Here is a 16,163-nt window from a genome sequence, read left to right on the forward strand (position 1 = left end):
GTCGAACAGCGCAGACGAACAAAATCGTCGAACATCGAAGACGACGGACCGGTCGAACAGATCTGAAGTGAATTGTTGAACACCTAAGACGACGGACTGGTCGAACAAATCTGAAGTTATTTGTCGAAGACCGAAGACGACGGACTAGTCGAACAAATCTGAAGTGATTTTGTCGAACGAAGACGGGCCGGTCAGAACGGTGCACCACCAGCTGAGGGCGAGGATGAGACGAAAGAGAGAAGATGAGGGGAGGAGAGGAAGAGGCGTGAACTGGGCAGGAGAGGCGTGAACTAGGCAGGAGAGGCGTGAACTGGGCAGGAGAGGCGTGGTGGAGTGGAGAGGGGTGAACTGGAGAGGCGTGGAACTGGAGAAGGAGAGGAGTTAAATGAAAAAACCCTAAACACACCCTTTTATATTAATTTTAAAGGCTATTGTTGCGGTTTATGTTAGAAACCATAACAATATGTTCAAATAATATTTTTTTATATTATTTATATAATACTGCGGTTTTTGCTACAAATCGCAGCAATATGTTTGGTCAAATGGTCAAAACTTGTCAAAAAATTTCCTCTGAAATCATATTGCTGCGGTTTTCGACGGAAACCGCAGCAATAGGGTTATTTCGTTTTCTTTTTAGGTGATATATTGCTGCGTATGGGTAAAACTGCATCAATATCACCGTAGCAATAAACAATTATTCTATTAGTCGTTCCTCTAAATATTGAGCCTCTAAGAAGTGATTATGGACCCTTGATCATTCCATCGAAAGATCCTTCTTCATCACAATCTTTTCCTGGACCTGGTTTGCATTATTTTCCAGATAGATTCATTTTAGATTTTCTATATTTGAATCCATATCCTCAAGAAACCAGACTTCACCATCTTGCTAACTTGGCTTCTCTTCTTCATGATATAGAGGGAAACAATCAAGAAGCAAATGTGATGAAAGAGTCTGATGGAGGGAAAGGGATGGAGACAAAGCTATCTCTTGTTGTAAAGGAATTACATTCTTCTACCACAGAGAGCCCTGATGAGCAATCTGAACACATCAAATAAGAAGATCAGATATGGCCTTTATATCATCCACTCTGAGAATCCTTATGATCAAGCATCTGGAAAAACGCTCAGACAGATTCTAGAGTCATTGATAACTCAAGGCTTTGAGTATTGGCTTCCTTGCCTTGATTATGTAAAGGAAACTTTGCTCCTCTAGCAGTGTGATATTAAAATGAGAGTACAATCCCTCAAGATTTCAGTTCGCAAGCTTCAAGAAGAGTAGACTACTTTTGAGGCTCAAGCTCAATCTTTCGGAGAGTTCTCTACACAAACTCAACACTCTCTAAATTCTAATGATAAGCAACTGAAGTCTCTTTCTGATGAAAAATAATCCTTACAGAAACGCTTAGCTGAGATTAATGAAGAAGAGATCACTATTATTAGTGAGAAATCTTCCATTCAGAATTCTATTGATACTGAGAGGGAGAAGCTAGATCAAGGACGCATCAAGCTTGCCACCTTGAGGCAGGAGATGGTTAAAGAAATGATCGTTCAACAAAGCTTAATTCTTCAGAGAGAAAAACTTTGTAATGCTTCGTCAGCCATAAAAAATCTTAGCTTGGCTGTCAGGCAATGCTGTAATGTATCAAAATATTAATTTGTATTAATAATCTCTAGATGTTTGAAACAATTCTGCATGTTTTTGTTGAAACACAGGATCATCCTGTTCCCAGATAGACGGATGATATTTCTTAAGGAATTTTCCATTTAAAGCTCTATCTTTTACATTGCCATCTATATCTTTCAATAAATATGCAATGCCAGATAGTTTCTTATGAATGATGAAAGGACCTTGCCACTTAGGTGCCCATTACTTAACTGAGGATCCTTGTAAGCTGCTTCTGGTAGAAATATCTTCCAAACCTTATCATTTTCTTGAAATTCCTTGAGCGCTACTTTTTTATTGTAGGCTCTGGCAACTTTCTCCTTCTGGATCTTCATTTTAGCTAAGGCCTCATCCTTAGTTTCAAGTGCATCCATTATTTCAATATTCATTGCCTGAGAATATTCTTCTCCAAATAGACCCATTTATTGAGCTATTATAGATGATCTCATATTTATCTCAGCAGGAATCACTGGAGTGTGTCCATATACTAAATTAAATGGAGTAACTCATGTTGCTTCTCTTTTAGAGGTTCTATAGGCCCATAGAGCATATAACAACAATTCATCCCATTTACTAGGATAATTATCAACCATTTTTGATATCCCTTTTACTATGATCTTATTAGTAGCTTCAGCTTGACCATTAGCTTGGGCGTAATATGGTGTTGAATGTACCTTAGTGATCCCAAATTGATTAAGATATTCCAATAAATTAGGATTTCTAAAGACTGTGGCCTGATAAAAAGTTATGGTTTCTGGAATCCCAAATCTTGTAAAGATCTTCTCTTCCAGAAAATTTATCACAACCTGTGTATTGATCTTAACAAAAGCTTGTGCCTCAACCCATTTAGTGAAATAATCAGTAATTACTATAATGTATGAATGCTTTTTAAAAGATGTAGGATTAATTTCCCCTATGGCATCTACTGCCCATCCTCTAAATGGTGAAGGCTTGATGATAGATTTTAATTCTAAGGCTGGTGTCCTACTGATAGGTCCAATCCTTTGACATCTTTTACAGCCTTTAGCATAATCTATATAATCCTTCCTCATAGTAGGCCAATAATAACCATGCTCATGCAATAGCCATCTCATCTTTAACCCATTTTGATGAGCACCACATAATCCTTAGTGAATTTCAACCATGAGGGTTAGAGCTTCTGTGGCATCTACACATTTTAAAAGTAATCCTTCTGGATCTTTTCTGTGCAACTCTCCAAATTGCATACGAAATTTCGTTGCAGCCATCTTAACTCTATTTGGTACTTTTGATCTAGAGGGGTCTTAGAGATATTAGATAATTTCATTTCTCCAATCATCATCCTCTCTTAGTATAGAGATTCTATAGATTTTCCAATATATTTTCTAATATTTCTTGATTGGTTCCATAGACAGGATCTAGAGTTTTTTCCAAGAGGATGATGTCTTCATTTGGTGAACGAAATTCCTCTCTAGTAGAGGATATTTGGGATAACTGATCTGCTATTTCATTCTCTTCTCTAGGAACATCAGTAAAAGAGATTGATTTAAATTGCTTAGACAATCCCCGTGTTTTCTTATTGTATTCCTGAGATACTAATGAAATACATTTAAATTCTCCAATCATTTGATAAATGACTAATTGAGAATCTCCATATACTTTAACTTTCTTAGCCCCCAGTCCTAATAGTAACTTCAGTCCAATCAATAGAGCTTCATACCCAGCTTTATTATTAGTACATGGGCCCTTCAAGGTTACTGCTACCTTAGTTGGTACCTTTTCAGGAGAAAGGATATATATTCCAGCTCCTGCTGTTTCCTTGGTATTAGAACCATCAAAGTATAGAATCCATGGGACAACATCTTCATCGATAATACCAGACTCACAACAAGGATGAGTGGCTAAAAAGTCAACTAAAGCCTTACCTTTCACTGCTTTTTGAGGAATATAAATCAATTCTCCACTTACTTAATCTCCCTTTTATGAATGGTTGAGATATCATGTATTTTATCACATCTGTTGGAGATACTACTTCTATTGTAAAGGCCATGAAATAATGTATAAGCTTAACTAAAGCATCATATAAGCATAAACACCATTTTTTAGCCATAGTATATCTTCTTTCGGCATCATGCAAAATCCTACTTAGGTAGAAAATAGCCTGTTCATGCCCCTTCTCATTTTCTTGAGTAAGAAGGCTATCAATAGAATCTTCACATGCAGACAAGTATAACCTTAGTGGTTTTCCATTTTTTCTTGGAGGAATCAAGACTGGAGGATTGACTAGATCTTGTTTAATCTGATCAAACGCCTCTTGATGATCTTTATTCCATTTAGATTTTGATTCATGTTTTAATCTTAACAAAGGCGAAAACTTTTTAGATTTGCCAGCCAAGTTGGCCATGAATCTTCTAACATAATTAACTTATCCAAGGAATCTTTGTAATTCCTTTTTGATGGAAGGAGGCTTATCTGCCAATACTTCCCTGACCTTGTTTTGATCAATTTCCATACCATTTTTATGGATGAGAAATCCAAGGAAATTACTGGCTTTGACTCCAAATGCTCATTTTAAGGGATTCATTTTCAAATGATATTCTTGCATTCTCTTAAATGATTTAATTAGGTGTTCTTTATGCTTAGAAAAGTCATTGGATTTAAGGAGTATATCATGTACATAAACCTCCATTATTTTATCAATCATATCTTTAAAAATTACATCCATGGCTCTTTGGTATGTAGCACCAGCATCCTTTAAACCAAATGGCATGGCTACATATTCAAATAAGCCTAATGATTTCGGACATCTGAAAGCTGTTTTATTACAATATTCCTGTGCAATTCTTAATTGATGATAACCTGCATATCCGTCCATGCAAGATATGTATTCATATCTTGATGATGCTCTATTACTAGATCAGCTACAGGCATGGGATATTGATCTTTAGGTGTCGCTTTGTTTAAATCCCTAAAATCAATGCAGATTATTATTTCGCCATTTTTCTTGATTACTGGAACAATATTAGATATCCAATTAGCGTACTGGCATGGCCTTAAACTTTGCCTTGAGAAGTTTATTTATTTCTTCTTGTATAGGTTTTGTTAGTTCTGGCGCTAGCCTTCTAGGAATTTGTGCCACAGGCTTAAACCCTTCCTTGATAGGTAATTTATGTTGTATTAGAGTACTATCAATACTAGGCATTTCATGATGTTCCCATGCAAAACAATCTTTAAATTCGTTTAGAATTAAAACTAAATCATGTTTCCGTTGATCAGTGAGAAGCTTACTTATATAAGTATAACGTGGATTTTCATTATCTCCTAGATTTATTTCATATAGTGGAGCATGAACCTCTTATTTAATATCCTCACTTTTAGCCCATACTTTATCATCGTCCTCTTCTAAAGGTTCAGAATCATATATGGTAAAACAACGTACATGTACTAGAATGTTCTAGAAAATCTTCTTAATATCTTTTAAGAACGAGATCTTTCATAACTTTGTCAACGATAAGGGTAAACCCATTACAATATTCTTCATGGCATCCAGACATGATAAACTATTTTTAGAAAAATGTAGTCTAACCCTATAGGCTAACTAAAGCTAATGATTGATCATAATTTGATGTCTGTTGAGCAAATTCATATTTAGATTGAATATATTCAACTTCTGGGACATCTTCAATTTCGTCTATGAGAATTGCACTTGAGTCTTCTATCTCTTGGTGAGTTTGTGACTCAAGTTGTAGAGCAACCTCAATTCTGATGTTAGGAACTGCATTTAGAGCGTCCCTGATGAAAACAGAATCAAGAGATGAGATTAGACAAACTTCTTCATCTGCCTTTACTAATTCAAAAGTGTCACCATTCCACATTATCAAAACTTGATGGAGTGACGATGGAATAGCATAATTATAATGTAACCAGTCCCTTCCTAGTATGGCATTATAGTCAGTGCCATTCTTCACTATGAAGAAACCGGTAAAAGTGGTTTTAGAACCTACTTTATTCTTTAAAATAGCCATTCCTTCTACTTTTTCAGTTAATCTAGAAAAACCTGTTATATTAATTTGAATGTTATGTAAATCTTTTCTAGTCTTTCCCAATTTTCTAAAGACAAATAAAGGCATTATATTAACAGTAGCTCCAGTATCTATCAATACCTTTCCTTACCTTTTTCCTTCGAAATCCACATTCAAGAATAAAGCCTTAGTGTGCCTATTATCAACACCCTCTAATTTAAATATTTTATCCATGATTAAATTCTCCAAATCAGTTCTTAAAGTTATTTTACTAGGCGCTTTCTTTTGAGGGGGATTTAAATAAGAAGATAATCTTCGAGATGAAGTAATTAATTTACCTGTCTTCTCTTCCTTATCAACTTCATCTGCCCATGATGTAGTAGTTGGCAACGTGGATTTTTCTGTTATCTTGAACTCTATTGGTAGCATCACCACGTTGCATTGCATGTCTTGTCCAACTTCACCTCGTTCTTGGGATTCAGTTGACGATGGCTCTCCATCCAATAACAAATCGCTGTCTGATATCAACAAATCCAGGTATTCAGATCCAAATTCCGAACCATACTCTTCATTAACATCATTTCCTTCAACTTCCTTCATGTAGGCGTCTTTTTCTTGTTGTTGTTGAGTGTCAATCTTCGGAGATGAAGGATCGTAATGATCATCACTCAAGGGTAACAACTTAGTGATTCCTGCTTGAAGAGCTTCCTCATCAATTCTTACATTGACAATAAGAGATTCTTGCACGTTTTGAGTGCTAATTTGAGCCCTTGCTGTAGCAACTCTTCGACTGAACTCCTTCATTTTGGCTGACTTACTTTATTGTAAGTTATTATCACCTTCTGGAGATGCCCTCATTACCATTGATTTGAGTCTTGTACCCTCTATTTTTCCTTTAGACTTATTTTTCCTTTTCAAGATCTTAGGAATGGGGACCTGACTCACATCTGCTAAAGAATCTTTTGGAGCAAGAAATGATCCGTTTCCATTAATCTTTCTTAGCCTTTGACTCCTAGATCTTTTCTGGAATGGCCTTTGATGCGCAGGAACATAGGTAGGATCTTTAGGTATGACCTGTGTCCTAATCATTTCAAATGTTAGCTTATCTGAACATGATGAACACATGCACGCCCTTAGAGCCTTTAATCCTTCAATTGCTCTAGTTTGCAAAGGAAACTTTTGAGCAGCTTCTTTATAAGTCTTAGTCGTTTCTTCAGGTATTACCAAACTTGGATTTGACTTGGGGCTATTATTAGTGTTAGCTTTGGCTAGATTCATACGCATATATATTCATGGTTTGACGCTCTTTTTCTAAGACAATTACTCTTTCGAGAGTCAATTGCCTAGTAAGAATACCTCTGAATACTTGGCATTGATCAGTAGTATAGGATCCATTCATGTGCCATCTACACTTGTCTTCAAGTCGCTCTTCGTTTGCTATTTTTGGTGTAATCAAGACTCCTTCATCTAACAATCTATTAAAGTGTTGATTACCAATTTCTATAGCTTGGGATGCCTGCAACATAACGGTGAAGTCATTGTTAATTGTCACCATATTACAAGATAAGTGGAATGGTTCCTCTATTTCAGCCACATCAACATTTTAGTCATCAGGAAACATAATATTCTTTTTATCTATTTCATTCTGAATTTTATTTCCAAAAACAATACACTTAGAAGTATCATGGGTAAATGCATCATGCCATTTACAGTATTTCTTCCCTTTAACTTCATCGGCTGTTTTTTAACTTATGCCTCCTTCTAGTTTAATTTTCTAATTAGATTACAACCAGTCAAAAATGGCGCTAGACTTCTTAGCATCGAACGTATACGTTCTTTTTTGCCCAGATTTAAGATCTTTTGGCGCTGAGAATTCTTTTTTCTCAAGAGGCGAACACTTATAAGGTGCTCCTTGAACAACTTCAGCTACATCAACTTCTGGCGATGCTTCAAAAAGAAAAGGTTGTTCATTTTGAGCATAGAAATTTTGGTGCCTTGATGCGCTTTCAGCTTGTAGGTTCCTTTCATACCTTATTGCTAATTCTGCTAATTCAACAAAATCACCGAAGGTATGATCGTCAAACCTTTTTCGAAACTGAATCAACATTCCTTCTTGAGCCATTTGTATGAACTCCCTTTCAGGAATACTAACATGGCACCTAATCTTAGCCATTTTGAACCTAGCTAAATAGTCTTCTATATACTCTCCTAGTTTCTGTTGGATCCTGGCTAAGTCGCTTAGAGTCACTCCAGGTTTTGTTCGTGCAAAGTGATTAGTGAATTGCACTTGCATATCCTGCCATGAGTGAATCAAATTAGGAGGTAAATTCGTGTACCACCAAAAAGCATTTTCAGTAAGGGACATAGAGAACATTCTAAGTTCTAAAAACTCATTATCAGCAGCTTCTGTACATTAACAATTAAACCTAACGAGATGTTTTTCGGCTGATACTCTATCATTGCCTGAAAGCAAGGTGAAGTCAGGTATTTTAAATGTCCTACGAAATGGATTTGTTCTATTAATCCATTCAGTATAAGGCTTTTAACCTATTTGCTTATGACCTTTCCTAGAAGTTTCCCCTACTAGTCTTTGGACTATGGCTTCCACTTGTGTTGCTATAGGATCTCGGTTTCATCCTGAGTGTCCCATATTCGCATTTCCCATACTCCCCATCTGATCATACATAGGGGATGGATTAGGATTGAACTGTTGATTTTGATAACCACCCATTGGGAAATTCTGGCGATGTGCATAGCTATGATTATTTTCTGCTTATGCCATTTGTGGCTGAAAGGTATATCCATTATTAGGCATACCTTGAGGATAACTTCCATTTGTGTGAGTAAATGGCACCTGATTATGACCATAATTTGGAATAGTCCCATAATGATATGCTCCAAGGTTAGGCGTTTAAAAGGCCGTTAAGTTAGAAGGAGGATGATTCCCAGCCATTTTGGCTGATGTGTGGGTACAAATGCATTAGGTGAACTGTTGTTATTAGCAACAAAAGTACCATGCCTTTGTCCTCCATGTGATGGTCCAAGTTGGTGTGTGTTACCTCCAAACTGTCCATCACCCATAGGAAAAGAAGGTTGATGACGTCCTGACGCCTGGTGCCAGCCTGGCTCCACGCCCGCTGCCATTTCGTCATTTCTCCTAAAATTCCCATGACTGTTCCCTCCAGGGTTCAAAGGATTTGCCCTTGTTTGGGGCCCTTGGGATGAAGTTTGTGGATCGCTCGAGACAAAAGTGTCTCTATTTTCATTATGGGAAATTAATCAATCCTTTAAGCTGTCCTACACAAACCTTTATGAGGCAACAAATAACATAATAACTTTCCCTATCATAACGATTCCTTATCGGGAATTCAATAACGAGATACGATTCCTTATCGGGAATCCACATAACAAGATACGATTCCTTATCAGGAATCTAACGTTAGTATCACTTACCATGATATGCCTCCTTATCAGGAAACCAATATCGATATTCATATTCATATACTGAATAAACATTCACTACTTACCTGATATGATTCCTTATCTGGAATCCAATATCGAAACAACTTACCACGATACGATTCCTTATCGGGAATCCATTATCGATATAACTTTCATACTCTGAGATAACATTCCTTTTAACCAGGGGGAAAGAGAACGCGGCGGAGGAGACAAAGCTTACACTCCGACAGTGGGGGTCGTCACCCAACCATTCGTTTTACTTTTGGCCAATAACCGCGACTAGTCCGGAGTACATTTTCCGCTGATTTCATCAACCATCCACAGGTTTCACATTACCTGATATATCGCCCGATTATCGCCCCACAGAGCAATGGGCAAGTTTCCCTGTGAGGCCCCCAAGGTTCACAGTCCATGGGGCACTGTTCATGTCACCTCATCCGTCGACTCAGACGAGGCTACTTTCCCCTTTCAGATTCCTTTCGATGATCATTCATAACACAACTAATCATTCTCGGAACTCATCCGCTAGCTTTATTAATTATAAACGATTGTTGCATAACCAACCACACTAGAAGACTTCACTCTAGAAAACTATAATCACATGCTATCGTGCTTTCTTATGAATTTCAAGGTCAGTGTAGTTATGTGACTAGATTCAACTCAATTTCAATCATAGAACTTATAAATTACCACAACTCATAAGCAATCATATATGGTCAATACCAACAACAATAGCAAATGGTCTCTCAGCTAGAATTAACTAGCGAGAGTTACTAACCCGATTCACACATCACATACTTTCGCATATAGATAGTTCATACTACTTCTCTTTTCACTTCACTGATATCTATGTAGATTCATCTCAATAATGATAATAATTGTTATCAAACACCATCGATAATTACAATAAGTCTCTCTCTTAGAATTAACTAAGGAGAGTTAGCGTAGATTCCACAATCGAGATTCATGAAACAAAGGTCGATTAGACCTAATCAATCATGGGCCATGTTATCTCGTAAGTTCGATTCCAATACCATTATAAATGTCAACAATTAATGGATCATATTCTTACTTAGCATAGCGAGTCAAGCTCCCTTCTAATTAGAAGCCATTTAATTATGTAACTCAAACTACTTTAAAGTAATGCACAAACTTGCACTTACTTAAGTAATCTCATAAACCAACTTAGTCCTCCGAATTCTAATCAATCAACGTCATTTTATTATATTATTCTATTTATAGCTATCCAATTAAAACACTTTATCATACACATTTTCACCGATCTACTCCATAGTTAAGTAATCTAACTTTCATACTCTTCATATTATTATAGTAATTAGTTAATCCTTTCTTTGACTTCATGTGAGGTTATTAATGAGGTTGACCCATTTAAACAGTCTACTCAAACTATTCTTCCCCATAGTATCATTGACAACTCTAGTCAGATTTTCATATAACTAATCTTTTATTTATAGAATTACACCCAACCAATTCTAGAACATTTAGCTATAAGTAGAACACTATCACACACTTACCACATCAATCAACTTATTAATATAGTATATACCTTAACAAAATGATAACATACAATTAGAATTCTAATTATACATTAGGTATGCCACCTTCCACAATTCAGTGAACTTCCATCAACAACGTAGAAGCAACTTTCATGTATCGTATAAACAAAATCAATAACATAATTTCATTACTATATCAATCTGGTACTCAAGTCGCCTTTAAACGCTAATAAAGACCATTTAAGCCAAAACCAGGACTTCTATATCATAATTAACAATGAATTCGAACAACGTACTATTCTAATTGATATCATGAATATTATTTAAGGATTAACAACTTTCTATTATCATTAGAACCAAGCAATATAGATTAACTCTTGATAGCTCACAACATTCCAATTCTTTAACCATTAACAAGTATTTCTCATCTAGTTCATTATATAAACTAACTCAAATCACTTTTCTTAAATAAAGAAATCATCCCTCATGAATAATCTAATTACAACTCATTGATTAGCAGACAACTAAACTGACATGTTCACCCTTATGCTAATAACCTTCTAAGAACAATCATGGCTCTTCAAATAACTCTTCGCTTCATAACTCAATTCATGATTTCACTTTAATACTATTAAGTAATATCAATTATCCTTTCTCACTAATTAACGAATCAAATAAACCAATCCAAGTAATATCAGAAATCATATCTTGTCACTCTTACTGTAAACGATCCTACGAATTGAAATTACAAACTCTAGTAACATAAACAATTCAATAGATTACTTACTATCCAACGTGGCGAGAGTAAAACTTCAGTCACTCAAACAGTCAAACTAAACCAACCCTTCTAAGTAAACTGATTTAGGAACTTATAATTACAAATCCTCTCAGAAATCAACATTACACAAATTTAATTTATTACTTAAGTAAAAGAGCTTCCTCAATCTCAATTTACCACCAACAATTCACGAAAAGACATTAGAACCCCATTTATAAAATCTACTAGCACAAACACAAATCAATTTTGATATATTGATTCATAACCAATTCACAATAATTCATCATCATATCAACAATAATTCAATATTATCAACTACATCAACCATCAACAACTCATAATCAATTCACTAATCTTCAATTAGAATTAAAGAAAAAAAAAACAGAATTAATATCAAAGAAAGGAGAACACGGTGTAGTACCTTTGGTACTTCGCCGACCACCGACACGCCGCTACCACTGTAGGTGGCAGCACCAACAAATCGACGGGGCATGGAGATAACACAACTGTAGCAGCAACAACAATGAAAGGAGAGGGAAACACGAGCAAGGGCCCTTTCACAGTCGCACCACCAACGAGGGTTGTGCGACCAACCTCCGGCAATCAATAGCAACAGTCGCGACATCACCGACCAACCGCGAGCAAGCAAAGCACTAGCAAACCGACACACCGACAACCAAGAGGAGGGAGAAAACTGCAAGCAGAGGAAATAGAGAAGGGAGAAGTGTCGCGGGATCTCCGGCAGCCTCAGAAAACGCCGACGAGGCGCGGTGCAGCTGAACGAGAGAATCCGAAGGTTCACTGGGAGGAGAGAGAGAGCAGTGGTGTGGTGGCTTGCAAGCAGCACCACACGCACGGCAAGAACACCGGCGAGGCAACCGGTTTCCGACGAGACCGAGAGCAGGGAACGAGAGAGTGAATTGAGGGTTTAGGGTTTCGATTCATCGAGCCAAAGGAACAGGGAAGGGGTTTCGTTTTGGGGTTTCTGAATTTTACGAGGAAGGAGGTTTATGAGAGATAAAATAATGGAATGGGTTTGGGTTCTTTTCACGGGTTGGGGTTTTATTTCATTAAAGTTTAAACCGGCAAAAGGTATAAGAGTTGAAGGGAAAATCGACTTTAGCAGGGAACTTTCGACAAATACCACTCAAATAATTTTAAACAACTAAAATCCAAAACACATAAATAAATAACTTCACAAAAGTAAACAAATAAATATATAACAAATACGACAAAATAAATATCCATACTCTAACTCAAATAAAATAAGATTTTCATAATATAATTAACTTAATAATTATAATTAGCTTTTAAATAAATGCTTTTAAAAACAGGGCTATTACAGTTCAACTAGTGGCTATGTGTTTACTCTTGGTGGTGGTGCTATATCGTGGAAGTCTTCGAAGCAGACTTCTATAGCACGTTCCACCATGGAGTCTGAGTTCATTGCCCTCGAGTTGGCAGGGCAAGAAGTTGAATGGTTGAGAAATCTGTTGTCTGATGTTCCTTTATGGGGAGGACAGGGTGCACCTGTCTCTCTTCATTGTGATTCTCAAGCAGCCATTGGTGTTGCTAAGAACAGTGTCTACAATGGTAAGAAAAGACACATACGGATCAGACATGGAGTCGTCAAACAACTCCTGAAAAATGGAGTAATTTCTTTGGACTATGTGAGGTCCGAAAGAAATCTTACAGACCCATTTACTAAGGGGTTATCTAGGAGAGTTGTCCTAGAGTCGTCGAGGGGGATGGGGCAAAAGCCCATTAGTTGAGATTTTAAGGTGGATACCCGTTTGAGGTCAAACGAAGCCATAAAATCTTAACTTGCACTACATTTCTCATCCCTATGACGCATGGTAGTGCCTTTTGTCCATATCCTATTGGTGGTGCTACTGAGATGCACTTGATGGATATACATTGAGAGGTTGAGCTTTGTTGCTCTTAATAGTTCCATATCTCTCCGGGGTGGTGTTATTGAGAAATTTGTTCAATTTTTGTTATATTGTTCATTGTTTTCAGTACTATGATCACTACATAATGGAGATTTGTTCAATTTAAGGTGTGTTGATCAATAAAATCTTGTTGATTAAATGTACATTATTAGTATGTGATTTTTATCTCAGTAAATGTCAGGATTTAATGTACATTATAATGTGAGTGTTGACAAATTTATGTTCATTATTTAACTTAACTTGTTCACTGGTCTAAGGTAAATGATCATTCGCTTTCTAAGAAATGTTCACTGTATTATATATGCAGTATGATTACCAAGTACAATTGTGATGCATGTCCTTGGTTTATTAGGTTGTACAAGTTAAGGAAGATGTGGTGTCCAGTTTACTCCAAGAATTACTTCTCTGGGGGGGTGTTGTCTTCTCAAAGAAGTGAGACCACCTACCATTCTTTGAATCAAAGGCTTCATAGCATGCAAGGCCTTTGCGATTTCTATAAAGTTTTTATAGATGTTGTTGAGGAGTGGAGGGATAGGGAGAATGGTGAAGATTACAATGCATTAAATGGCAACAAACATCTAGCATTTGTAGATGTTAAGTTACTCAATGAGGCCAAGAAGATATACATTGTTGCTGTGTATTTGACATTTGAGGAAAATTTCATAAGAGGTGCATCGTTTTGCCAGAAAATACTCAAGTATGACCCACCTTTCTTTAAATACCATGTGGGGCGCACTGAGAAAGAATATCTAATGCATCTTGTTAAATTTGACCAACAAAAGATGACAATTGATTGCACATGCAAGTATTTCACTGAGATGGGTCTATTATGTTCTCATTCATTGAGGATTTTTCACATACATAATGTTGAAAAAATCCCCCAGAGATACATTTTGGGTAGATGGGCAAAACATGCTATGTGTACAAGAGTTGACGATGACGTTGGCAAGGATGTAAACATTCTTCAAGCGTCGGTGTGGCGTGTTCAAACTACAAGGACGCTTTATCAATAATAAATTCAACCCAACATGACATAGCTGCTATGAAGGTTGTGGAGAATGCTTTTAGTGATTTAAAGTTAAAGGTTGAGTTGCTTACTAGGAAGGTTGATGAATCAATCACAATTGATGAAGTGAAAAAATTGTTATATCCTGTTGTGAAAGATCCACCTAAAAAGAGGAAGAAAGGAACTAGAGATGTAAGGTTGAAAAGCACTGTGGAAAAGCAGGTGAACAGGCTAAAAGGGTGGAAGAAAACTGCTGAGAAAGCTGCAATGAGGAACAAGGCAAAAGCGCAGAAATCTGTCCAGGTAATCATTGTACATAGCAGTTGCCCAAATGTTCATCTCTTATTGTTACATGTTCATTCTCTGGTTATGTGGATAGTAGGATATCATGATGGCATATTTTGTGTGCATAATATTTGTGTATTGTGTACAGTAGTCTATGTGTGTATGATTGGGTTTTATGTGATGTACAATAGCTATCGTTCTATGTACTTTGTTATTGTGTACAACATCATTGCATTATTCCTATGTTGATAATAGGATACTATTATGGCAGATGTGTACAACATCATTGTACAGATGTACCCTGATATTATGTTGTTGTACAATATCCCAATTATGTGTGGTTGCTTTTGACACGATGTACATGGTATATATTTCGATGTACTTTGTGTATTGGTAAGGTTGTACAATAAAAATATGGTGAATATTCATTGTATTTCAATGATTAATTATTTTTTTTAGTTTAGTCAACTAACTTTGTCTAATACAGGAATACATTGATATCCCTGAAGAAAGTATTGTAGCTCACTCAACACACAACAAGTCTCTTCTTGATGTGTATGAACCCGACGATTATTTTCCTATTAACCACATCCCCGAGGAAGGTAGTAAAGTTGAGCAGCCGCATCATAAAGCAGCTTTGGACGTCTATCATGAATATTCTGAGAAGCTTTTTGGTAATTGAGATGCGATATTTGGACACCTAACATGAATATTTTGAAGAGCTCTTTGGGAAATGAAACGTAGTCCACCATGAATGAGTTGTTGATACACTATTTATTTTTTGTAATTCATGTAGCTCATTCACGTTGTACTTGGTCTAAAACACCCAAAAACTACTTGTTTTTAATTGAAGGTGGTGCTAAGTTATACAATCTTTAGAATTGGTCTATATATTAACTGTAGTTAGTGAACATGAAAGTAATGATAATGTACATGTAAAAAATATGAGTAAAGAGCTTTGTATTTTGCATCTAATGTGATGTAAAAGTGTTCAAGTCACACAAATGAATGTTCAAATCACCGAAAACAGAAGGTTATTATTTGAAGGTGATGTTAAGTAAAACAATGTTTAGAATATATGTATAATTACTTTAGGTAGTGAACAACACAACAAATTGAGTGAGCATGAAAGGAATGATATTGTATAACCTAAAGATAGTAGTAAAGAGTAAATTTGTTCAAATCCCACATGTGATAGTATATATGTCAAATATTTTGAAGTTAGGGGATACAAGCATTGGTATGTTTACCCAAAAGTTAGTAGTTATACAAACGTATTCTAGAAAGGGAGTATCAAGCATTGGTATGTTTTTGTTAACACAAAAGTATTTCTAGAAATGGGTGGGGTGCAGTGGATCATATGTTGCATACATAGCATCAAAGAAAGTTGTTTAGTAGCCCAAAAAGGAACTCTGGCAAATGGCTGAAAAAAGCACGGAACTGAATCTATGTGTCTTTGGATTTCCCTTTAGCCCGCGCCTTGGCACTATCCGCAACCC

The 16,163-nt window shown here is 36.3% G+C and overlaps 1 protein-coding gene across 1 annotated transcript; it reads left to right on the forward strand.

Moving 5' to 3' along the window:
- The first annotated feature begins 13,757 nt into the window (after positions 1 to 13,757).
- On the forward strand, positions 13,758 to 15,654 carry LOC104903506 (uncharacterized). The gene is made up of 2 exons (XM_048636552.2): positions 13,758 to 14,682; positions 15,152 to 15,654. Exons 1-2 carry the CDS (start codon positions 14,416 to 14,418, stop codon positions 15,344 to 15,346), a joined length of 462 nt encoding a protein of 153 aa, XP_048492509.1. The 5' UTR covers positions 13,758 to 14,415; the 3' UTR covers positions 15,347 to 15,654.
- Positions 15,655 to 16,163: the final 509 nt, after the last annotated feature.

This window comes from Beta vulgaris, chromosome 9, assembly GCF_026745355.1.
Source record: "Beta vulgaris subsp. vulgaris cultivar EL10 chromosome 9, EL10.2, whole genome shotgun sequence".
In the NCBI taxonomy this organism is placed as follows: domain Eukaryota; kingdom Viridiplantae; phylum Streptophyta; class Magnoliopsida; order Caryophyllales; family Amaranthaceae; genus Beta; species Beta vulgaris.

Coding starts and splice junctions, on each gene's coding strand:
- LOC104903506 (XM_048636552.2), top strand. CDS start 14,416: ATGAAGGTTGTGGAGAATGCTTTTAGTGATTTAAAGTTAAAGGTTGAG. Junction 14,683..15,151: donor AAGCGCAGAAATCTGTCCAG/GTAATCATTGTA, acceptor TGTCTAATACAG/GAATACATTGATATCCCTGA.